General features: G+C 47.0%; 3 protein-coding genes across 7 annotated transcripts in view; 2 read left to right on the forward strand and 1 right to left on the reverse strand.

The window, feature by feature from the left end:
• Positions 1-622: 622 nt before the first annotated feature.
• On the forward strand, positions 623-3,884 carry LOC136967806 (perforin-1-like). Its single transcript, XM_067261752.1, has 3 exons — positions 623-629; positions 1,657-2,191; positions 2,369-3,884. The coding sequence occupies exons 1-3, from the start codon at positions 623-625 to the stop codon at positions 3,621-3,623; spliced, it is 1,797 nt and encodes a 598-aa protein (XP_067117853.1). The 3' UTR covers positions 3,624-3,884.
• Positions 3,885-4,448: 564 nt separating this feature from the next.
• On the forward strand, positions 4,449-13,166 carry si:dkey-85k7.12 (interferon-induced very large GTPase 1). Of its 3 annotated transcripts, none has more exons than XM_067261734.1 (6): positions 4,449-4,764; positions 6,050-6,156; positions 6,308-6,419; positions 6,664-6,927; positions 7,045-7,305; positions 7,456-13,166. In XM_067261734.1, the coding sequence occupies exons 1-6, from the start codon at positions 4,680-4,682 to the stop codon at positions 12,141-12,143; spliced, it is 5,517 nt and encodes a 1,838-aa protein (XP_067117835.1). In that variant the 5' UTR covers positions 4,449-4,679; the 3' UTR covers positions 12,144-13,166. The 3 variants fall into 3 exon arrangements, with proteins under 3 accessions (XP_067117835.1, XP_067117836.1, XP_067117837.1); XM_067261735.1 differs by having other exon boundaries at positions 6,065-6,156; XM_067261736.1 differs by lacking the exon at positions 4,449-4,764 and adding an exon at positions 5,274-5,840.
• A 4,888-nt stretch (positions 13,167-18,054) lies between these two features.
• nlgn2a (neuroligin 2a) overlaps positions 18,055-24,112 on the reverse strand; it is a 45,862-nt gene continuing 39,804 nt past the window's right edge. For all 3 annotated transcript variants that reach the window (XM_067261248.1, XM_067261249.1, XM_067261250.1), the window contains 5 exons: positions 21,976-22,161; positions 19,945-20,210; positions 19,661-19,814; positions 19,039-19,405; positions 18,055-18,889 (listed from right to left, as the gene is read on the reverse strand). In XM_067261248.1, the coding sequence (XP_067117349.1) occupies positions 18,055-18,889; positions 19,039-19,405; positions 19,661-19,814; positions 19,945-20,210; positions 21,976-22,161 (1,808 nt within the window). The remainder of the gene's footprint in view (positions 18,890-19,038; positions 19,406-19,660; positions 19,815-19,944; positions 20,211-21,975; positions 22,162-24,112) is intronic.

Here is a 24,112-nt window from a genome sequence, read left to right on the forward strand (position 1 = left end):
TAAACACGTGTTCTGACTCGACACTGTTCAGAGGGAGAAAGACTGGCCAGATGAGGAAAGGTGTGTGTATGCAAAGTGGCCTTGAGGGATTCCATTGGCTGGCTGGTTGGCATTATCAGGCAAGGATAACTTGTACGATTGGTTGGTTGGACCAACATGATAGTAGGCACACTGGGTATAGAAATGTGTAATACAATCAAAGAAAGATAAGACATACATAAGGAGGGCCTTTAAAAAACAAGGAACATATAAACGATATGAGTCTCTTTACTGAGCTTCTCTAAATTAACTTTAACAACCCACAGTGGTTTAATACATAAATAAATAGGTTTCCTTTTGCCAGGAAACAAGCCTGAATCTTAGACGCCTGCATAAACAAAGCCTCGACCATCGGATCACACCTCGAACATGTGGTCTTTCACGCTCATGAGCATGACACACACCCAGGGTGACTGATGCAGTGATAGGATGGAAAGAGTTGTCCGCCTACCTGTCAGTCTGCGTCTGTCAACTGACGGCCGTGCAGTAACAGAACCTTTGCCAGATTCATCCTGACGAGCATCTTCACGATCATCTTCCTAAGTCTTCATCTTCGTCATAAGCACCCCACAGCGTCTGGGATATGTTTGGTAAGCAATCTATGCTCCATTTCATTTTATGTATCGATTGGTAACAATAGAAGAACTCCGAAATTCGACATAGAACCTGTTTGTAATATGTGCGTTTCCATGCAGACAGGTCATTTAGGGTCACAAACAATTTCTTCTACTTCTTCTATTGGGTGTTGTGAGGTTTTATATTTCGCACATTTTTTGTGGGACGAATGTCATAGAAAGAGAAAATTATGTAGTTAATCTTTATCGGAGGTCTTTAGTCAAATCTATACATTTCTGATAAGGTAAAACTAAGAAATCTACAGAAATGAAGTGAAATGTGAGGTTGATGCCTCACATGGTGGGTGCTTGTTCCACCCCTGAGGGGAAACTGCGGCAAGCAGACAAGATTTAAAAGAAATGAAAGTAAAACATGCGCGGGTGACAAACAATACAGACCTAATCAGGGGCGAATCTAGGTTCCCACTTTTGGGGGGGCTAAGCCCCTAGATAAAACCTATTATTTTTCCAGCAAAACTAGGGGGGTCTGGGGGCATGTTCCCCCAGAAGAAATCTTTGAAAATATCCTTTTAAATAGTGTCCTCTAGTGGGTTTTAGGAAGAGAAATTAACAAATTTAGATTTAAAATATGAAAGAAAAAAAAGAAAATAATTAAACAAATTTGGGGGGGCTAATGAAACTTTTGAAAATAGGGCTAGATACGCCCATGGACCTAATAACAAGTATTGTATGTAATACCTACAGATGAGAATATTTAATGAACAAATGAACACTAGAAAGATGAGTGTCGGTATATAAATAAATACAAAAGCTTGAATATAAAGAGAGGTGTACCAAACAAGTACTAAACAAATAAACAATACAAACCGAGCAGTGAGATCACCATTCAAAGTTAAATACCCCCATCTAGTGGTGAAAAGACATCCATTTATACAGGCAGCTATTTGTGAATGTCAGATTATAAAAAGATGCTGATAAGATAGCATCCAATTAATTGAGTTTATTTCCCTAAACCTTCTCTTCGTTCTCTCCCCTCCTCCAGGAATCCGCACAGCACTGCTTGTCCTGTGGCTGTGTGGGGCCCTCCTCCTGCCCCCTGCCCAGCCCGCGTGCACCACAGGCCGGGCAGCAGAGTGCAAGAACACCCCCTCAGCCCCGGGAACAGACCTGGCCGGCGAGGGCTTTGACGTGGTCACCATGGAGCGCAAGCGGGCCTATGTGATCGACGTGGACACCTGGAAGAAAGACGAGGACGGGGGCTGCACCCTCTGTGACAACCCCTACATGGACGGCAACAAACAGAAGCTACCCGCGGCCGTGGTGGACTGGCGGCCACTGCATCAGTGTCACATGAAAGTGTCCAGCAGTGTGTATGATTCCAGCGAGAGCTTCGTCAAGGACAGCCATAGCGAGGTGGACGCCAGCTGGAAGGTGGGTTTGGATGTCGTTAGCCCGCAAATCACGGCGTCTATGGTGGTGGGCGGTACTCACTCTCGGGTGGCCAAGACGGTGATGTCCCAGTCCAAGCAAGACAAGTACAGTTTCATCAAGCAGGATGTACACTGCTCCTATTACAGGTGAGTGTGTGTGTGTGATTTATATTTCTATTCCATCTATCACCATTTCATGTATGATAAATACCTGCTAACAGCAGGTAAAAATGTTGATATGTGATTTATATTTTGGTGATAACACCGCTCGTGCGATTGGCTGATAACACCACTCGTGTGATTGGCTGTGTGTTCCCTCTGCAGTTACCGTCTGATAGAAAAGCCGCCCCTCCACCCAGAGTTCTCCCGCAGCTTGAACAACCTCCCCCTGCTCTACACCGATCAAACCAAGCCTGAGTACAAGCACTTCCTGAACACCTTCGGAACCCACTTCATCCATAAGGTCCAACTGGGCGGCCGGGTGAAAAGCGTGACCTCGCTGCGCGTGTGCCAGGCGTCGCTGGAAGGCTACAAAGAGACGGAGGTCAAAGACTGCCTGGAGGCCGAAGCCTCCGTTGCCACGACTACCGGAACCGCCGACCTCAAAACGGAGACCAAGTTCTGCAAGCAGGACCTAAAGAAGCGTGACACCAAAGAGAGCTTCCACAACACCTTCAAAGAGAGGTTCACCGAGGTGGTGGGCGGCCAATCAGACGGCTCCGCTGAACTGCTCTTCGCCAAGACAGGGAGCGACGCCTTCAGTAATTGGCTGGGGACCTTAAAGACCACCCCTGACATCATCACCTATTCCATGAGTCCGCTGCACCGGCTGGTGAAGAATGAGAAGAAGAGCGCGGGGCTGAAGAAGGCGGTGGAGGACTACATCTTGGAGAGCGCACTTGCGCTGCGCTGCTCTGACAAGTGTACCGGTTCCTCCAATCCCAGTGCCCGTGACACCTGCCAGTGTGTCTGCCAGGCCAACCAGCAGACAACCAGCCAGTGCTGCCCCCAGGAGAGAGGTCTAGCCCGCTTAACGGTCAAGGTGATGCGCGCTAAAGGCTTATTTGGCGACACCATGTCACAGACCGACGCCTTTGTCAAAGTAATTGTGGGTACCAAAGCAATCCAGACCACTGTGATCCAGGACAACGACAACCCTCGTTGGAACCAACAGTTTGACATGGGCATGAACTGGGGAAAGGTCTCCTTGGACAGCAAGCTGAAGGTGGAGGTGTGGGACGAGGACAAACACTGGTGGAAGTCGTGGGACGACCTCCTGGGCTCCTGCAGCAAGCCTCTCAAACAGGGCACCCACGAGGAAATGTGCCCCATGAACCACGGCACCATCTTCTTCTCCTACACGGTCGAGTGTGCAGCGGGGCTGGGGGGCCCCACCTGCAGCGAACACGTGCCGTCTCCCATGGCCTCTGACCTCAGCGACCTCTACACCTCTCGCAACTCCCTCAACGTCACCAGTGAGTTCCTGGCTCAGGTCAGGGCTGGTCAGACCCAGCTTGACCCTCTGACCTTTATTAGGAAGCAGAAGGGGGCTCGTCTGCATGTTCTCAATGAGTTGTGAGAGTTCGGTGTGTCGGTTTGAAGGCACTGCTTGCTTGGCCTGTTATTCACATGATTTTTTTTCTTTCTGATTAGATATTTTTTTACAATGGTCTTTTTCATATACTTGACATCAAGACAATAATCAATTGACAAAGCTAAAGAGGAAACGAATTAAATCAATTTTTTGAGCATATGTATGTTCCCTTTCTGATGGGCTGATGTTTATCTTCACTATTTTGTAGTCTCTTTATGTACATGTACCAACTATCTCATACTTTCCCTGCTGTCAACACAATAAAACTATTTTGCAAGTCATCTGTGATTTTGTATCAAGACTTGTGTCTACTAAATTAGGCTTATACATTACTGGTGCTGCCGTCAAGACAATAAATGGGTAAACAGCAGAATGCAGAGAAATTGTGGACATTGGTTTATTGGCACGCAGAACACGCGTCCAGGGAAGTTCTCCCCTGGTCCCACCTCATTGGCCAAGTGTAGGAGTCTTTAAAAGGCTCTACACACCCCTATCATTTCTGCTCAAACGAAACTTAAATTGAAGAAACTAAATCGAAAGTACATTTTAATGGACTGAACCAATAATATTCTATTAAAATATCCTAATTTAACACGGAATCACGGCACCAAATCAACAGAATGTGCATGTCGACACTTCAATTAAAAAACTAAGAAGTAGCCTATATTTCTGTAGACGGCGTGTGGGAGCCTAATAACCTAATGTTTAGTAGTTATCCTGAAGATAACGATTATACACATGGTTCGCTCTGAGATTGAATATAAATAGCCTAGGCTACATCCGTCATGGGTTAATTCAACTGGAGTGAGAACAGGTGACTAACATAAAGTAGAACAGTTAAAGTTTTGCCGTTCTTCAAACTAAAAAAGATTAACTTTTCTTTCACGCAATCAATAATATCTTATTTTAAAGTAGCCTATAGATACCGCCATATTATAATTAGAGAATTGGACCTAATAGACTAGTCGTGGAACCGACTGTCTTAATTTTACTTAAATTAAATTCAGGCCAGGCTATTCATTTATCCTTGTGTCTTACAGCATGAAGTGTTCTCAATGTCAAACGTTGAACTGTGAGGAGGGACTGCAGCTTTGTTGTAAATGTCGAACATTCGCAGAGGAAGAAGGTGAGACGATCTTGTTTTATCTAAACGCATAAACAAATATAGCTAAATGATAAAGAAACATAGCAGAGCTTTGCCCAGCTGACACTACATCGTGTCCTAACTGGACGCGAGCAACACGACGCTGAGCAGCGCGACTTTTTGGCCCAACTTTTTGTTTGTTTGGACGCCGTTTCTATTTGTTTGTCACTCGCGTTTAAAGCTCTGTAGCACACGGTGTCGTAGCAACGGGGTTTACATGACGTAAGAGACGTGAAAATGACGGATTCATTGTGGACAGAGAGTTCACAAAGCAAAGTTTTCCAAATCGACCCCATGTTTTAAACTATTCCGAATTTAAACTGACATGTACTTTGAGTCTCTTAAATTGGTAACAAATAAGAAAGGTATTTTATAAACGGATATCTACTCCAAATTATTTAATTGAGAACTCTTGCTGTCAATGTCTTTAAGGAAGTTTGCAAGTCTGTCACCTTGTTATATATCTTTATTTTATTTGTTTACATCGTCCAATGCGACGCGATAGTCGGACGCTCGCATCCAGTTAGGACATGGTGTAGGCCTATTCATCGAAGGTAGAGACTCTAGTTTGGACATGAAACCCATGCTTTTATTTGACTGTTAATGCCCAGCAACACGTTGCCATGTTGCAGAGGTTTAAAATGAACAAAGGCTATTTGGAGGAAGGTTATCTTAAATTAACCGGAGAAGAAATAGGCGTAGGCTAAATGTACAAAAAAAAAGACAAATAATAGAAAATGACCTTTATTCAAGGAAAAAAAGATTCACTGAGATTTACAATCTATTTTACAGAAGTGTCTTTGCCAAAACGGGCACCATCATGTGTAATTTGCCTACCTTTGTAATAGGTTACACACCAGCCTGAGACGAACTAGGCCTACTACTTTTTGACACCGCCTACAAATCTAGCCACACACCCAGATCAATAAACAGGCTTACATATTTACTAAATTACCAACCGCGACCTATTTGATGCGTGGAAGGAGTTATCTTTCGGAGTGTAGTGGCTAGCCATAATCTAGCGATTGATTTGCAGAGATTGAGTAATATAATAACAGGTTAGTACACATGTCAACGTTTATGTCTGATAAATCTAAATTTTTAGTTGAGGTTTGCAAAAAGATAAGATCATGCTACATCTAGTCAGCGTATCTGAACCTCAACTAGAAAGAAAGCTTACCAAATGGACTTAGACATCATTGATTTCTTTAAAATTGTGTATTTTATTTATAGTATTTTGTATATTGTATGTCATTCTTATTAATAGTATCACACGTCTCAGGAATGGGCAGTCTTAAAGATTTCGCTTTTGACCGAGGAAGAAGTGAACCATCTGTAGTAGACTCTGCTCTTAAAGACCTCTCAGATGAAGAGGTAAGCTATATAATGTACAATGCCATCTGGCCTTGCTTATGGCCTTAAACATGTAATACACATTTTCACTGTGTTAATGAATTCTATATGAAAAGATATCAACTTACAGAAATGTACATTCTCTCCCCTTAAATATTTCCCTTAAATGAAGGACTTTGTTGATGCCAGTGATTCAGTCCTTGATTTGTACAGTGAGCAAGAAGATGCATCACAGTCATCACAAGCTGGTTGTCAAGGAGACACAAAAGCACAGCCGACTGACGGTATGCCAATAGTGCAGTATTTTGTTGTATGATCATGACAAAATATTAGTAATATATTATATCTGATTTACTTACGAACCTAATCCTTATTTTTTTCGTTTAACGGACGCCACAAGAGTGGGTATGCACAATGAGTGCATCAGGAATGATGGCTTTCCCCAAAAAGCCAGTGCAGACAACATAAGAACAGAATAACCTTTTTGTGGAACCTGTTGATTGTTTATTTCTTTGGTCTCTTTCGCAGATGGCCCTTCTCCAAGAGAGATAACAGTTCACCATATAAGCACTGACTGTGTTTCCTTGGGATGGGACCCCCCAGAACCCTCTATGAAATGGTCATATGAGGTGACCCTCTCCAGCTGTGCACAGAAAGAGAGTCTCCGTGTACAAGATTCCAACACTATTGACTTTGAGGGCTTGCGCCCAGGCACAGAGTACATCTTCAACGTTGTTTGTGTTTCTGAAAGTGGAGTTCGGAGCAAAGCCTTCACATCATCCTGTTACACAAGTAATTAAGTTCTGAATCCTTTTTTGGTCAATGTCCCTTCTTATCAATAGTGATGAGTGAATATTACTATTACTTTCTGGGATAATGCTGCAGTTTCAATCCTGATGTTCTTTACAGTGCCCATGCCTCCAGAGAAATTGCGGATTGATCACGTCACCAGTGACTCAGTGTGTCTCAGTTGGCACCATCCCGATGGTGAAGTCGGGGAGTATCATGTGACCTGTTCCAGAGATGGGGAAGACACCAGAGAGAAGACGACAGTCTCAAACAGCCTGACCTTCTCCAGTCTGAGACCAGGTGTGAAGTACACCTTTAGGGCCTCAACTCTCCTGAAGACCGGACCCAAGAGCCAGTTTGTGGCGGTATATGTCCACACAAGTGAGTTTATTACACATTTTGGTCAAATTTGCGATATTTTGTGGAACAGTAGTAGGTAATTAACGTCCTGGCAGTTACTTTCAAACTACTTGTGGAAAGTAGCTGATGTGAAACCAAGGAGATCTGATGCCATGATTTCTTCTTCCCCAGAAACCGTCCTGGAGAACCTACTGCTAGACTTGGGTTTGGACTTCAAAGAAAAACTTACCCTGAGCACAGTGCTGCAGATAGATGAGAAGACCATCTCCGGAGAACCAGCTCATTCTCTCACAGACCTTCCATGGTATTTCCTGAAAAGGTTAATGATGGTTAATGTTACAGCTAGGAGTGGAAAGTGTGTCTCCACTGTAGACGAATCAGGTTGTGACGCTTCATTCTGTAGTAGCGACTTTGAATTAGAGAGTTTGGTCGGCAACCAGGATGTGAACAACATGGTGAACCCTTTAGATATTGTCGCTGCTCTCTTTTTGTGCTCCAATGGTTTCCTGCAGCAAGAGATGACCTTGAAAATGTCCATGTGTCAGTTTTCAGTGCCACTGTTGCTTCCAAACTGTGACTCAGATCAGTGCACATTCATGCTATGGGCTCTGCGGGACATTGTTAAAAAGTACAGACCTCATTCTCTAGATGATCCAAAAGGATTTGTCGAAAACAGGGTTGTGCTTTCAGACCTTCCTATGGTGTCTTTCGTCAGACTGGGAGAGTGCTCCTTGTCCAAGTCGCAGATTATAAACAAACTTCTAAGCAACCCCCAACAGTATCACGACACATTTGTTCACCACGATATGGAATGTGGCGATAGTCCGAGAAGGATATCAAATGGATTGGTTGAAATCAGTTGGTACCTCCCTTGTGGGAACAAAAACATAGACATATTTGGAGAACCTGTTGCTGTAGCCAACCTTCGAGGTGACATCGGTACCTTCGAGACACAATACTCCTTCCTGTGTCAGACCTCAGTTGCGGTTTTTGTTTTCTTTGACAACTTGGACTACTCACTACTGACCAGTCAACACACGAAGGCACAGCTCTTCTTGATAGGGAACCCTCAGAGTCCAAACTTCAACATTGATGTTTTGAAGAAAACTGCCTCCGGGCTGAACCTGAAAAAGAACAACATAATCCTCAAGACCAAACAGATGAACGATGCAGATTTTGTCAAAAACCTACGAAACACAGTTGGTGATGTGATCAAGAACTGCAAATTCAAGATGCAGCTGGAAAAGATGTCCGATGTGGCCCATGAGCTTGGAATCCTGGTGGATGAAGACTGCCAGGAATGTCAGACTGCCAAGCAAAATGCGTTTGCCATCACTTCAAACATACCTGACACATTTAGGTACAAAGAAAGTCAACTACCCTTGCAAGGACAGATATGGAAAGAGCTAGCTCGTTTGGAAAAAGAAGAATGCAGACTGAGGAAAGTTGGTGATAAAAACATTGAGATGTACAAGAGTGAGCTCCAAACCAAGAAAACACAACTCAGGAAAAAACAGTCTGAATGGGACATGTCTGAAGCAATGACCTGCTTCATCAATGCCATATCAACACCTGGATTAGAAAGGTCCTATTTCTTGAAATGGATGCGAATGAACCTTGACAATCTGTCCCGTGAAAGCCTCAGTGGTCTTCGGGAACAGTATAAAGAAAAATGTCAAAACTCCTCAGAAAACAAAGAAGACATCAATGATCTAGACAAACAGATTTCAAACAGTTCCCTAGGAACTGAACATTTTCTCCGTGAAATGGGTCAGCTCTATGAATCTTCAGTCTTACTCCCAGAGGGTGAGGTATCACGGCAACAACTTCTCCATCTTCCCAAGCTATGTGCAGAGTTACTCCTGGATGGATATCCCCTGGAACTGGTGGACGGAGATGCATCCAACATACCACTGAGATGGGTGAGTGATGTTCTACATGAACTTGATGCCTTGGTGAAGCCAAAGAACAAGATCATGGTCATCACGGTTCTAGGAGTCCAGAGTACAGGGAAATCCACTCTCCTCAACACCATGTTTGGGGTCCAGTTTGCAGTTAGTAGTGGAAGATGCACAAGAGGGGCCTTCATGCTGCTCATCAAGGTTAAAGAAGACTTCAAAAAGCAACTTGATTGTGATTTTGTAGTGATCATTGACACAGAGGGTCTCAAGTCACCAGAGCTTGCACAGCTAGATGATAGCCACGAGCATGACAATGAGCTGGCTACGCTTGTGATTGGGCTAAGTGATGTCACAATTATCAATATTGCCATGGAGAACTCGACGGAGATGAAGGACATCCTGCAGATAGTGGTCCACGCTTTCCTCAGGATGAAAGAAGTAGGGAAAAAGCCCAAGTGTCAGTTTGTGCATCAGAACGTGTCGGATGTCTCTGCACATGACAAGAACATGAGAGACAGGAAAATGCTGTTGGAGCAGTTGAATGAAATGACCCAAGCAGCAGCCAAAATGGAAAACAAAGAGGGTAACAAGACCTTCACTGATGTGATGGAGTACGATTCAGACACAGGCAACTGGTACATCCCAGGACTGTGGCATGGAAGCCCACCGATGGCCCCAGTCAACGCAGGATACAGTGAAACTGTCTATGAGTTCAAAAGAAACATAGTCCAAGCGTTAGGAGAATGTAAAACGTCGGGCAATAACATGATGGACTTTCTGGAGTGGACTAAGAGCTTGTGGAATTCTGTGAAGTATGAGAACTTCATCTTTAGCTTCAGAAACAGCCTTGTGGCTGATGCGTATATGAGGTTGTGCACTGAATTCAATAAATGGGAATGGTCATTCAAAAAGCACATGTACACATGGGCTGCAAACGCTGAAACAAGGATCTCAAACCATGGAACAATCATCAATGATGATGTTCAGACATCAGACATTCAAGACTTCCTTGCCAACCTGAAAAGTGACGCCTCCTCAGAGCTTTCTAACTGGGAGAAAACAATTCTTGACAACTTGACCAAGTACTATGAGCAAACAGAAGGCCATGTGTATCTAGTGGAGGCGTACAGAGAGGACTTCTCCAACAACGCAAAGAGTCTACGAAGAGAAATGGCGAACTCTGTCATGAATCAACTGGAAGCATCTGTTGAAATGAGACGGGGAATGAGCAATCTTGAAGCAATCAAGAAAACCCATACAACCAAACTTGAAGAGAAAGTGTTGGCTCTGATTAAAGAATGTAAAGAAAGCAAGAAAAACAAGACAGATGAAGAGCTTGACAAAGATTTTGACAACATGTGGGATACAACTGTACGTGAGTTATCCTTCAAGAAATTAAATCCAAAAAACATTGTTGAAAAAGTGTCTCGGGCGCTTCGCTCAAATTTGCAACAGAAAGGAAGTTCAGTACATCAGAAAATACATCAATCAAATTTGAATCAATGTGGATTAAAGCCCTTCAAAGTTCTTCCTGAAAACATATTTGATCAATGTAAAAATGCATTTAACACTTTCTTTTACTATAAAGATTATATCCGTGAGACCCAAGTACTTGCAGACAGCATCATAGATGCTTGCACCCTGTTAGTTGAAAAAGAATTACAGCATTCCAATTACCATGACAATTACATCCAGGAGGTCCTACACGTGATAGATGATAGATTGGCTGCTAGTAGAAATCTTAAGACTAATGCAATTTTTGAAGTCTCTTTAAAGCTCCATATTTGTGGAAATGCGTCAAGGTCATTTCAGAAGATGCATGAACATTTCATAGAAGTGAATGACCCCTGCAGATGCTTACATCAGTACAAATACAAGTACCGTACTGACTTCAAAGACCTGTTCAACAAACGAGACCAATGTCAAAAAAAAGCGGATGAATTTACACGTTTATGCCTCAAACCTGCAGTGGAAGCCAGTGTCCAAGAATCCCTGGGTGTAGATATTGTGGATGAAATGTTGACTGGGAAAGATTCCCTCCAATTCAGCACTCGTACCTTTTTTCAGTACTCAATCTTGAAGGATTTTCTGTCCAAACCCGTATTTGAGAACTATGTCAGCTACATTTCCACCTATGAAAACTTTGTCAAGAAGTGGATACTTGATCAAATCAAGGAACGCTTTTCAAATGGGTCTAAAATGTATGAATTGGAAGAACGGCATGTGAAAGCAAATGTCAAGAAAATAACAGAGGCCATCACAAAGGCTCAAACAGACAAAAACAACAATTTGGGAAAGTTTGTTCAGATTATCTACAAGGAGCTTGAAAACACATTGGTTATTCCCAAAGATGCTCTAAGTGCCTTCATGATCCTCAATAATGCTAACCACGAGCAGTTTGCTGAATGGCTGACAACATCTGTTAATGAAATGGGGAAAACACTGAGTGAAACATTTCAAAAGGACAACAACATCGAGAAGAAACTGAAAAAACTGAGGATTAAGCCACAGAATGAGTTGTTCACCAGAGTGTTTGTATGTGGTGAACAATGTCCATTTTGTAAAGCACCATGCGAGGCAGGTGGACAAGCCCATACAGACCATCATGCTTCAATACACAGGCCCCAGGGTCTTGGTCGGTACAGGTCGACTATCTCAAACAAACTAGTGACTGATATATGCACCTCTTCCGTGTTCAGCGACAAAAAGTTCAGATGCTTTCATACAAATGGAGAAGATCACCCTTACAAAACGTACAGAGAGATTTTCCCCAATTGGCAAATTCCTGCAGATTCAAGCATCCAGGCCTCAGACTACTGGAAATATGTGATGGCTCAGTTCAACAAGCAGTTTGCCAAAGAGTACAATGCCTTACCTGCAGATATCCCCTCAGCTTGGAAAAACATCACAAAGGTCCAGGCAGAAAATAGCCTCAAAGAGTCTTTTAACATGAAGTAAGAGGCTCTACCTGCCTCAACGAGTCTCAATATACTTTTTTACACATAACTTCAAAGAGAGTGGCCTCTACATTGTCGAGTTCAAACTCATGGTCACAGTTCAGAGATACTTTATTAATAAGGCGACATCTCGGATGTTATGGTTCGAGTTCTGCGACACTTGGCATGTACTGTACTTCATGGATTGTAATAAACTTCATGATGAGTTGAATGTGTGAATCAGACTGGATTATCATCGTCATGGATAACCATGCTGTCATATTGAAGCTTTTCCTTTTTGAGCCAAAATTGGTTGGCCGATTTGTATTCAACCAACTACATGATGGATTAATAATGTGTACTAATTTAGTGGATGTTCTTTATGACCATGTATTGTATTTGAAGTAACTAAGCATATGTAGTCCATTATATGAATTTAAATACCGTACTAATAACTGAATATGTTTTGTAGTTGGTTGTACTGATGGTTGACCTTGCTTTAAACCCGAAAAATGTTTGCCTTTGTTTATGATTGTTTTTTCCTTACAAGAGCATGGATTATTTAACATGTGCCAATGTGGTTTAAGTTCTTTATACCCACTTGTATTTGACGTAATCAAGAAATTGTCTAGTAAAATAATTCAAATACCACACTGGTAACAAACATTCTACCGGTGTTTAGCCTTCTTGGTATAAACCGAATTTTTAGTTTTGTTTCTTTCGTTTTTTTCCTCTAAAGACAGATTATTTGATTGTGCCTTAATGTGGTGGAATCTTTTTACAGCCACTTCCATTCAATGTGATCAAGCATTCGTAGTCCACTATTTAACGTGATTCAGGATACGGTGAGATGCAAATACAGTGTATGTAACTCTTAATGGAATCTTGCATCCCACACAAGGAAAACATCAAATATTATTTCCATCTGTATGATTCTAATGTTTCATTCTAATGATTTGTAATATTCTGAAGAGATTTTGAACTGAAAAGCTTCCATATACCATGTTTTCTCGTTGCAGAGGTTTAATAAAGAGTCAAAGTCACCAACCTAGCTATGAAGACTGTCTTTAATGATCTCCGGATCAGAATCACAGCATACAGTGTGTAATAACTTCTAAAGTAAACAGAAATAGCATCACCTTATTTATATAAGTTTATCTTTAACTTTTTTTTTTTTCTTCATAATAATCATATTTTTTTAAACTCCATTATTAACATTGTTCTTCATCTCAAGTCTTGGGTTTCAGAATTCAGCAAAGAAAGGAAAAACAAGACAACAGGTGCAAATTTCCTATGCAGACAGAACAGACATCTAGTTTAGGGGGTGGAGCCTATCCCAGGGGTGTTGGACATAAAAATGAAACATATTATCATTATTATTATGTGCTTCAGTGTAACTGGTCTACTGCTATGCACCCTATAGCTCTGGTCAAAGATGCCAGAGGCATAGTCAGACCATACAGGAAGTTCAGCTGCTTTGATCCTGTATTTTTGCTACCTTGTTTATGACCTGTCATCCCACCCAGAAAATGGTAGATCTGCAGATGAACTGCTGTAATGAGAAAACACAGTTTGTCAGTTAAAAGTACAAATAAATTGTGGTCACTACACCACGCTGAAACTAATTTCTTCAAGGTATGATGAGGAATAGCACACTAAAATCCAATATGGATTTCATTTGGTCAGGTCACATGTTTTAAGTTGTTAAAGTAAATTAAGAATACTACTAAATCTCTGCCAAAGAAAATGGACTATATATACTGTAGGTACTGAAATCAATCCTCTATATCTTCCTGTCTTTCTACCTCACACTCACACACACACGTGCACATTTACACATACAAAACACACATACAAACACCCCTCATACAGAGGTATACCACTACTGTTCATGGGCACACACACATTGTAACACAGTGTTCCGGATGGGACATTAGAGCCGTCTGTGTGATCTCCTATGTGGATACGAGGCATCTTAGGTTGTAAAAGCCCTCATTTCTCCATCTGTAATACTGTGGCTACAGGTGATCTCCGGAGGCAGACTTCCACCATGTGAGAGAGTAAGCTCTGTACCACAAGGGGAAGGTATCCGACATCATGGGTGAGAAATCTGACCATGTACTGTAAAAAAAAGGCCCTGGCATCTTCTATGCATACCCTACTTTGTGAATTGGGTTTAAAAACCACATTTCCCAGGGGGCCACAGGGTGGAGATGAATCCCTGCTACTTGGTGCTTAATTTGACCAGATGAAAAGTCATTATGACGCTACATACATCTTACTCTTTATGTTGTTCAGAATCACAGACCATAATCGATACTCTTATCTACGCGTGTACGGCCAGAACACCACAGAACTAACAGAACCGGAAGGAACCGGAATCTAGCGTACGAGGAGACCCCTTAGAATGGGTCCACGAAAGAAAACAGTGAGCTGTCTGATGTCAGTTGAGATAATACCTGCGGAGGGCTCCCCTCATCAACTTGCACCTGTTGTCTGATAATTGTCACAAACTAAATATCGTTCATTCACTCATAAAACAAACAAGAAACTTAATATTTACAAATATTTTTGTCTGTTTGTTGTTACACTTAAAAATGTACAGTTATGCCCCTCTTTTGCCAGACGTGTCTCTCCATGATCTCTGTGCATGACCTCTGGTGGTTGGAGCTTCCACTGGTGCAAGAGGGGTAGCTCTGCTGAGTTCCCCCACTGTGGCGCCCCCTAGTGTTAGAAGCTTAGAAAACAGACAAGGAAAAGAAGACAGAAAAGGAAATAGTCTGTTGCTGTTCATCTCCAGTTGCTGAATTGGTGTCGATTTTGGTGGTACCGTCATTTCTCTTTGCCAACCACCTATTGTCCTCTTTTCAACAGAGTACGTATAAAACAGTTCACAGAGGCTTGGGGGGGGGCACCTGGACCCTGGACAGGAAATAACTGACACACTCGCTAATCCTTAACAAGATGGCAGCAAATGTTGGAGGTCCATTTTGCCTTCCGACCCTCCAGCCTTCTCTCTCTCTCTCTTTCAGACCTTTCGGTGAGTTCAAGGCTGCAACAACCTAGATGCTTTCCCAGAGTCTCTCGGTCCAAAGTCTCCCAGGACTTAGCTCGTTGTCCAATAGGATTTATCTGCAGTACTATTAAAACAAAATGTCAGCCTGGTACCAGTTCAAGCTCTGGCTCCTATGCCAGGATATCAGGCAGTAGTAAACTAGAAACCAACCAAACACTGAAAGCTATAACACAAGCAGACACGAGACACATTTGCTAAAGTTTCCATCTTCAACATGAGCTGTGGATCAGGTCGCCGTTTTGCCGCGGTGGTTTAGCACATGACCCGTGACCCCCTGTCACATGACGTTACATAAAAGAAATCAAGTCTCTCCCATATGTACCAAAATAAACCCAAAAAGGGAGAAGAGGGAGGAACGGAAAAGGACAAGTCGATCATTTTGCTCCTACAGTACCCTGGTCGAGGGATTGTCAATTCCTCTTCCTCCCTCTTCACCCCCCTCCTCTTCCTCTGACAGATGCTGACAGAGCCAGGTGTGCTTGGTGTTACCTGTGTGTGGTGCAGTTGTGGTACGTCTGGTAGGTGGTCTGGATATGAGATGCTCAGTGATGCAGACTGGAGCTAGCCTGCCTGCCCACTGGGTATACAGAGCGTGGAGAGCTGGACGGAGAAGCTGAACGAAAGGGTGGAAGGTATAAAATGGGTTAGGGGTAAACAACTGGATTGTTATTTCGAAGTCTGGGATTGTGACGGCATGGGGGTTAGCCTCGGAGATGGGATGTCTGTCTGTTTCTCTCTCTCTCTCCGTCTTTCTCTCTCACACACTCACTCCATCATCCTGTCTGTGCTCTCTAATTAGGCCTACCTATGCCCCTGTGAAGCAATTCTGACATGCTGCAGTACACACACACACACACACTCGCTCATCAAACAGAATATTTATGTGCTGGAAATAGAAACACAGGCAGCCAGAGTAGGGAAGAGCGCGAGAGGGAAAATGAAAAGAGGGAAGGAGAGAGGAAGTGAGCCGCCTGCTCCTCGTACATCTGAAGTGATGAAGCCAAGCTGTGGAAGACTGGCCGACACTGGAGATCTGGAGAACATGCACCACTCGAAGACAACGGAGGGAAGGAGACAGGAGTGAAGGCCTAGGCAGGGGGAGATCTACTGGGAAGTGGGGGAGGTGGGGTCGTTCTCCTACTCCTTCATAGGCTGCTAAGTAGTAACCAGTGTGAGAGACGTTTCGTACCTTGTTTTGTTTTTTGTACTGGTGTGTGTCATCTTTTGGGGTGTTTACCCACTGTGACTCTGACATGTATGTGTTGTTGAGGAGAGGTTGAGGAGAGGGAGAGGGAAGAGGGAGGGTTCTGTCTAGAGGGAGGGGGAAGAGGGAGGGGTCTGTGTAGAGGCAGGGGGAAGAGGGAGGGGTCTGTGTAGAGGGAGGGGGAAGAGGGAGGGGTCTGTGTAGAGGGAGGGGGAAGAGGGGGGGTCTGTGTAGAGGGAGGGGGAAGAGGGAGGGGTCTGTGTAGAGGGAGGGGTCTGTGTAGAGGGAGGGGGAAGAGGGAGGCGTCTGTGTAGAGGGAGGGGGAAGAGGGAGGGGTCTGTGTAGAGGGAGGGGGAAGAGGGAGGGGTCTGTGTAGAGGGAGGGGGAAGAGGGAGGGGTCTGTGTAGAGGGAGGGGGAAGAGGGAGGGGTCTATGTAGAGGGAGGGACACCTCGGAGGGTCTCTGTGGAGATGACACTTAAACACAGCAGGATGGGGAAGCATTCCTGACCAGAAACTGCCCACCCTGACCAAGAAGCGTGCACATGTGAACACTGACTATCTGGTATCCTTCTCGCCTACCCCTTCATCATCATCATCATCATCCTTATCATCATCATCGTCATCTTGAAAAATAAGTCATGCATAGATCCTCCAATGAGAAAACCATGTTATATACTTTCTTCTTTGTACACATGTATATATAACTATATATATAATTCTATATCTATATATTTAGAAATCTTTCCACAAAAAAAGGAAGAAAAGAATCGTAAGCAACGACTGTACGGTTGGAAAAAAAAGAAAAAGAAAAAAAAGACGAGAGAAAAGGCCGGTTTGGCACTTTCCGTCGACACCCAGCAGACAGTGCATGTAGAACAGCACGGTACCCTCAAGAACCGCAGTCGATATAGAAGACTCGGTTCTAGAATGTCCCCATTTCAGCCCCGTCGATGGGGAACCCCACAAGAGTTCATACTTGGCACCATGAATGCTGGTGGAACGAGAGTTGATCAGAACATCAGTGTTAATGTTAATTGTATTTACTGGGAGCCTGGCTTCAAAACCAAAACAACAGGCAGGATCCAAACGTTTGTGACATTCCAAGAGGGTCTCCAGGGCTCGGAGAAGGACAATGAATGACAACCACATGTGAGGGAGAAAGAGACAGAAGGAATGAGGAGATAGTCATTGAAACTGTGTAGCGACAAAACATCCTCCTTTTTTCATTTCCCCTCCCTGTCCCCCTCAAAGCACACGGGGGCCTAGAGAGAGAGGGGGATGAGAAGAACAACAAACATGAACCTAAAACGGTTAAAAGGATCTGATGTCCACTGGTGTTGGGCTGTAGTGTGATTGAGAGAAAGGGAGACCCTCTTCAAAAAAAATCAAATCAAAAGTTTCTTTGAACATCCACACCCCCACAAACTCCTCTCCCCCTTCCCCCGTCACCTCGCGGTTCAGCCGCACCTCCGCATGCCCCCCCAGCAGAGGGCGCCGTGAGGCATGGGACACAAAGCCAGGTAACCGGGGGCCAACGTCCTCGAGGGAGGAGCCAGAGAGCGAGCGAGCGTGCGTGAGAGAGAGCCATCCAGGTCCTGTACAGGTTGGCGGTGGTCCACTAGGTGGCGCTCTGCCGCCTCTCTCCTGCCTACTATACGCGGGTGGTGGAGTGGGGGTGCGGCAGGGTGTTGTTGTGGCCGGTGGAGGGGTAGGTGTTGAAGGCCTGCAGGGGCTGCATGCCGGTGATGGTGCTGGGGATCATGGTGATGGTGTTGGGGGTCATGAGCGGCACGTCGTCGGGCGCCCGGCGCAGCGCCAGCGTGTAGTCGGGCGGGCAGGCGGGCCGCAGGATGTCGTGGGGGCGGAGGGGCTCCATGTCGTGGTGGGCGTCGTGCTCCGAGTGCTTCATCTGCAGCGACATGATCTCCTCCTCCTGGCTGTGGGCCAGGTCGTTGGCCGGGCCGCCCCGCTGCGGCGAGAGCCGGTGGCGGCGCATCTCGTGGCGCTTGTCCCGCTTGTAGTAGAGGGCGGCGAACGCCAGGATGTTGAGGAAGAGGAGCGACGCGCCCACCGCCACCGTCACGCTCAGCTCCGTGGAGTAGTCGCGCATGTCGCCAGGGAACAAGGGGTTCAGCGGGCCCTCCGAGTCCTCGGGGTCCGGGTCGGAGGGGTAGGTGGGGTAGGGCCGGCGGGTGGGGCGGGGGCCGGGGCGGGCCGTGCCGTGGGCGGGGCCCTGGCCAGGGCCCGGGGGCAGGCGGGTGGTGGTGGAGCTGATGAACTCCTCGTGGAGGCTGTGGAGGTGGGGCACCAGCTCCAGCCAGAAGGCCACCTTGTTGGCCCGGTAGTTGTCCTTGACGCGAGGCTTAAGGCCGATGTGGAGGTACTGCTTGTCCTTGGAGTTGAACTTGGTCCAGATGACCTCCTCGAAGCGGTTGGGCTTGGTGTGGATGAACTTGGTGTCCTGGGGGACCGGCAGGTTGGGATCCCTGGAGAGGTGGAGGAAGAAAGGGAAGGAGAGAGAGAGAGAGTAAAACAGAGGTAGATAAATGACACACATCAGACCCTCACACACCAACGACAAACCCCCCACAATCCGAGTCGGCCTCGACCCATCTCGGCATCTGGCCGGACCTACCCGGTCTTGGCGAAGTTGGTCCAGTAGGTCATCACCACGGCGCTGAGCATCACGTCGTTCTTGGAGAAGTTGCAGGGGAACAGGTCGGTGGCGCCGATCATGGGCACGCCGAACACGTAGGGGATCTCGTCGCCGTGCGCCGCGTCCGCCCACTCGGGCCTCGTCTCCGTCTGGCAGTGGTGGTAGAAGGTGTAGAAGTAGACGGGCGACTGGAACTCGGCGTGCAGCTTGGCCGTGGCCACCGCCGGCGCCACCCACTGGTGGTCGGTGAACAGGGCGAGGAGGGTCTTCCTGCGCATGTCCCCGTTGTCGCGGTCGGCCCAGTCCGTGTACATGAACTTGATGGTCTCTCTCAGGATGTCCTTACCTGGGGGGGGGGGGGGGGGGGGGGGGGGGGGGGAGGGGACCCGGGTTAGTAACTGTGTGTGTGTGTGAACGAGAGACAAAAAGGAGAGAGAGAAGGAGAGAGAGAGAGAGAGAAGGAGAGAGAGAGACAGAGAGAGAGGGGAGAGAGAGAGAGAGAGAGAGACAGAGAAAGAGAGAGAAGGAGAAGGAGAGAGAGAGAGTGTTTGTGGGTCACATTGCCAATCTGTAATGAGCAGCATCCTCTCTGTGGACTCACCCTCGGGGTAGCCATACAGGTTGTCCACAAAGTTGGAGATGGTGTAGTCGAAAGCTGCGGCGGAGATGCCGTCATTGTCCTCGCTGTCGTCCACGAACTTCAGGCCCTCTCCCTGGTTCACCCCGATCAGGATGTCATAGTTCAGGAACTCCCCCTGGTGGACGAGACAGGGAAGTGCACTTTATACATCACCGACAGACAGCAGCGATAATGGAAATCGGAATGTAAATCTCTCTCTCCCCACCTGTCACCCCCCCCCCCCTTCCACACACACACACACACACCTGCTGCATGAGGATCTCCGGGTCGTCCGGCACCACATCTCCGTCCACCACGGGCCCGAAGGCGATGTGGTAGCGGGCCGGCTGGATGTCCTGGTCCACCAGCTCCCGGAAGTTCTTCCTCCTCAGGCAGTCCACCAGGTCGGCCGTCTCAGTGTAGGTGCAGCCCACCTTGCGGGCCAGGATCTTGGTGTACTTCAGGGGCTGGTAGTTGACGGACCAGCTGGAGATGGCGGAGCCGCTCTGGGCTATGGCCCGCTGGAACAGCCCTGGGGGAGAGAGGGGGGATGGAGGTGCTTTAGAAAAGGGAGGAGCGGGAAAGGCGAGTGAAGGAAAGAAAAAGAAAGGAAAAAAAGGGAGGAAGAATATGAGGACCGGCCCTTTAAGGTCACACTGTCTTCCAGAAGAGATAGAAGGGGAGCGGGCGGTGTGGTTATAAAGAGGTGTGGCTGTTCTGGCTGTTCTGGCTTAGTACGGTTGTTTCAACATATAATTCTGGACAAATAATGACAAGTGCTCCAAGACCAAGGATGTGAAATGATTTACAATGCCTTGGGAATAGCTAGTGGGGTTGTTAAAGACCCATTATTCTCCTCTTGCCGTCTCTGTTTTTCTCTCTCCCCCCTTCCTCTCTCTGCCTTTCTTTTTCTTTCTCTTTCGCCTCCATCTATGTCCCTCCCCGGCTCCCCCCACACGCTCTCTCTCTCTCTCTCTCTCTCTCTGTCTGTATAGTCCTTTCACCTCTCTCTCCCCTCTCCCTCTCTCCTTCTCCCCCTCTCTCTCTCTCTTACTCTCTCTCTCTCTGCTGCAGATAGGCTGGTTAATATTTAAGCAGTGACGCAGAGTCTCTTTCCTATCCCAGGAACATCAATAAATGGAGAGAGAGAGAGAGAGGGAGAGAGAGAAAGTAAAACAATCATCTTATTGGCTGCTCTCTCTCTCTCTGTATCTTCTCCCCCTTGAAGCCTCGTTCTACCTGACTGTTCTCCCTCCCTCTTCCTGCCCCCCCCCTCACTATGCTCCATAAACCTCTCACCCCCTTCTCCCTTCATCTATCACCCCCCCCCCCCCCACACACACACACACACCTCCCCCCCGCTAACATACAGTATGGCTGTGATGTCATAGTTGATTTGTGTACTCGTGGCTGACTGGGATATGATTGGTGTCCCTCGAGAAGGGGGATGTTTCATTCCTTACCTGGCGCCCCAGGGGCACTGAGTGACAGGTGTAGTCTGGGGGGGGGGGGGGTTGGTGTTAGGTGACGATGACGAGGATGATGATGACGGGGTAGTCGGAGGCAGGTAAACGACAGCGGAGACACAGATGGGATAAAGGAGAGTGAGTAGAGACAGGGAGACAGGTGATAGTCATTGGATACACGGGGCCCCATGGGGCTCCACGCCGGAACTCAACCAGCGCAGGTGTGTCGCGTGCAGTTCCGTGAGCTTTGACATGCGTGTGAGTGAACACGCGTTCATATGCACAGACTTACACTTTCCAAAGAAATACGCACGCTGGGTTTCAAAATACACTGAAGAGATACTACATTCACATACACACACACACACGCACACACACACACACACACATACACGCACACACACACAGGGTTGTTAGTTCGACAGTCTGCTTGATGTTCAGACAGACGGTGACCCTCGCACACACACACGGCAGTGATGATGGGAACACATGTGCAGATGTCAGAACATGCACTCTCTCATCTCTTTCTCCTCGCCTCCTCTTTTATCTGTGCTCTCTGCTCGCAGCTGTCCTCGGGGAACACAAGGGGGTCAAAAGAGACCGTGATCCAACCATGATCAAAGCAAGTGTGTGTGTGTGTGTGTGTGGAGGGTTGGTATTGTTGCATGTCATGTAACCGCAAACAACCCTAAGTGGAGCTTGTTCTCCTTGGCTCTTTTGACCTCACCACCTAGCACTGTGTGTATTTGTGTGTGGTGGGGGGATCATATGACACACTCTGATTGGCGGCTCTGTGTGTATCTGCATGTGTGTGTGTGTGTGTGTTCTTACCCTCAGAGTGGTGGGAGAGGATGAGCAGGTTGACGCAGGAAGCCCCGGCGCCCGACCCGAAGATGGTGATGCGCTCGGGATCGCCGCCGAAGTGCCCGACATTCTCGTTGAGCCAGCGCAGCGCCTGGATCTGGTCCAGCAGGCCGTAGTTCCCCTTAGCGGACTGGTCCCCTGTGCTCAGGAACCCTGCAGGGGGGGGGGGGGGAGGAGAGGAGGGGGGTGGAGAAGAGGAGGAGGGATGAAGGAAGGAGGAGGGGGGGACGGAGGCAGAAGGAGGGGAGGGAGGGGGAGAGGGAGTGAGGGACGAGGGAGAGAAGCCGAGATGTTAATAGACTGTTTATTTAGCCCATCCTGTCACAACAAAATAAAAATGCTCCATAGTCTGGTCAGTAAATCAGCTCGATTGTTAAATGCTCCGCTCAGGAGAACGACCGAGATGGCCAGGAAGGGTAGAGAGAGAGAGAGACAGAGAGAGAGAGAGAGAGAGACAGAGAGAGAGAGGAGAGAGAGAGAGAGTGAGAGAGAATGTGGGTGTCCTCTATCCACAGACACAGGCTACACCTGTCAGTCCCACTCCCCCCCCCCCCCCCCTCCTCATCCCTAACTCCCCTCAGCCCACAGGCCAACACCTCTCATCCGCCCTCCCTAACACACGCTGACCTGCACTGGGGCCCCGTAGGAGAGGAGGTGGGAGGGGAGGAGAAAGCCGTCCCTGAGAGAGAGGAGGGGGGTGTCGGGGCTGTGCGGACGGCCTGTAACACGACGTGGGGAGACGGCCTCGCTAGAGAGGGCTAGAGGGGGGTCAAGAGGTAAGGAGAGAAGGAACTAGAATGAGGGGAAGAGGTGTGGAGGGAGGGAGGGATGAAGAGAGAAAGATGGGGAGAGAGAGAGGGAGAGAGAGAGAAAGAGAGGGAGGAGGGAGAGAGAGAGAAGAGGGAGGGAGAGAGAGGAAGAGAGAAAGATGGGGAGAGAGAGAGGGAGAGAGAGAGAAAGAGAGGGAGGGAGAGAGAGAGAAAGAGAGAGGGAGAGAGAGGAAGAGAGAAAGATGGGGAGAGAGAGAGGGAGAGAGAGAGAAAGAGAGGGAGGGAGGGAGAGAGAGAGAAAGAGAGGGAGGGAGGGAGAGAGAGAGAGAGAGGGAGGGAGAGAGAGGAAGAGAGAGATAGGGAGGATAGTAGTGGGTGTTCTGTGTGGTCCTGGATAGAGGAGCAGTGTTTCATCTGCCTCCAAGACACCAGGGGTTGGCTCCTAACACTGGGGGAGGCTGATCAAAGGCTGACACTACAGAGAAGACTCCCTTTCACACACACACACACACACACACACACACACACACACACACACACACACACACACACAGGCTCACACACACACACACACACACACACGCGCAAGCACACAGGCTCACACACACACACCCACACACACACACACACACACACACACACACACACACACACACGCGCGCAAGCACACAGGCTCACACGCACACATACTTACACGCACGCAGGCTCGCACACACACTCAGGCTCACACACAACATGCACACACAACCACACACCCATACACGCGCGCACAGGCACGCACAAACAAACACCACACACACACACATACAAACAAACCCCAAACTCGGCACACCCAGAATACACAATACAAAACCAGCACACACACACACACTTGCCACACACGATAAGTCTGTCTGTCTGTCTCACACACATAAAGGAAAGACCGGCCTTTGTACATTCCCTAGATACACCCAGACACACCAAAGCACAAAGAAAGAGAAATATGGAATGTCTTGTTTGTGTGTAGACTGGCACAAGAACAGGAGGATGACTGATGCATTGCTGTGTCTCTGCATGCATATGTGTGTGTAATCGTGTGTGTGCTTGTTGAGTGCTTGACAGCTGGACCACACCAGCCATACCTAACGACCAGCTGGACGGCACTATACCTTGTGTGTGTTCATCCTGTTGGCAGCGGTGCCAGCCTTGCTTGTGTGTGTGCCGCTTTCACACTGGAGCTGGCAGTCTCTCTGGGTTACAGAGGGGTGTGTGCGTGTGTGTGTGTGTCTGAAGAACAGCCATGTATCTGCCTGTTTAAAAAACCCAGTTATGACTGAATAATACATATAATGGAC

Source organism: Osmerus mordax, chromosome 23, assembly GCF_038355195.1.
Source record: "Osmerus mordax isolate fOsmMor3 chromosome 23, fOsmMor3.pri, whole genome shotgun sequence".
In the NCBI taxonomy this organism is placed as follows: Eukaryota; Metazoa; Chordata; class Actinopteri; order Osmeriformes; family Osmeridae; genus Osmerus; species Osmerus mordax.

Bases quoted from the DNA above. Each gene is read 5' to 3' on its own strand.
- LOC136967806 (XM_067261752.1), top strand. The intron at 2,192-2,368 runs GTGAGTGTGTGT...TTCCCTCTGCAG, and splicing joins GTACACTGCTCCTATTACAG to TTACCGTCTGATAGAAAAGC.
- si:dkey-85k7.12 (XM_067261734.1), top strand. From the start codon at position 4,680: ATGAAGTGTTCTCAATGTCAAACGTTGAACTGTGAGGAGGGACTGCAG. The intron at 6,157-6,307 runs GTAAGCTATATA...CCTTAAATGAAG, and splicing joins AAGACCTCTCAGATGAAGAG to GACTTTGTTGATGCCAGTGA. The intron at 6,420-6,663 runs GTATGCCAATAG...TCTCTTTCGCAG, and splicing joins AAAAGCACAGCCGACTGACG to ATGGCCCTTCTCCAAGAGAG.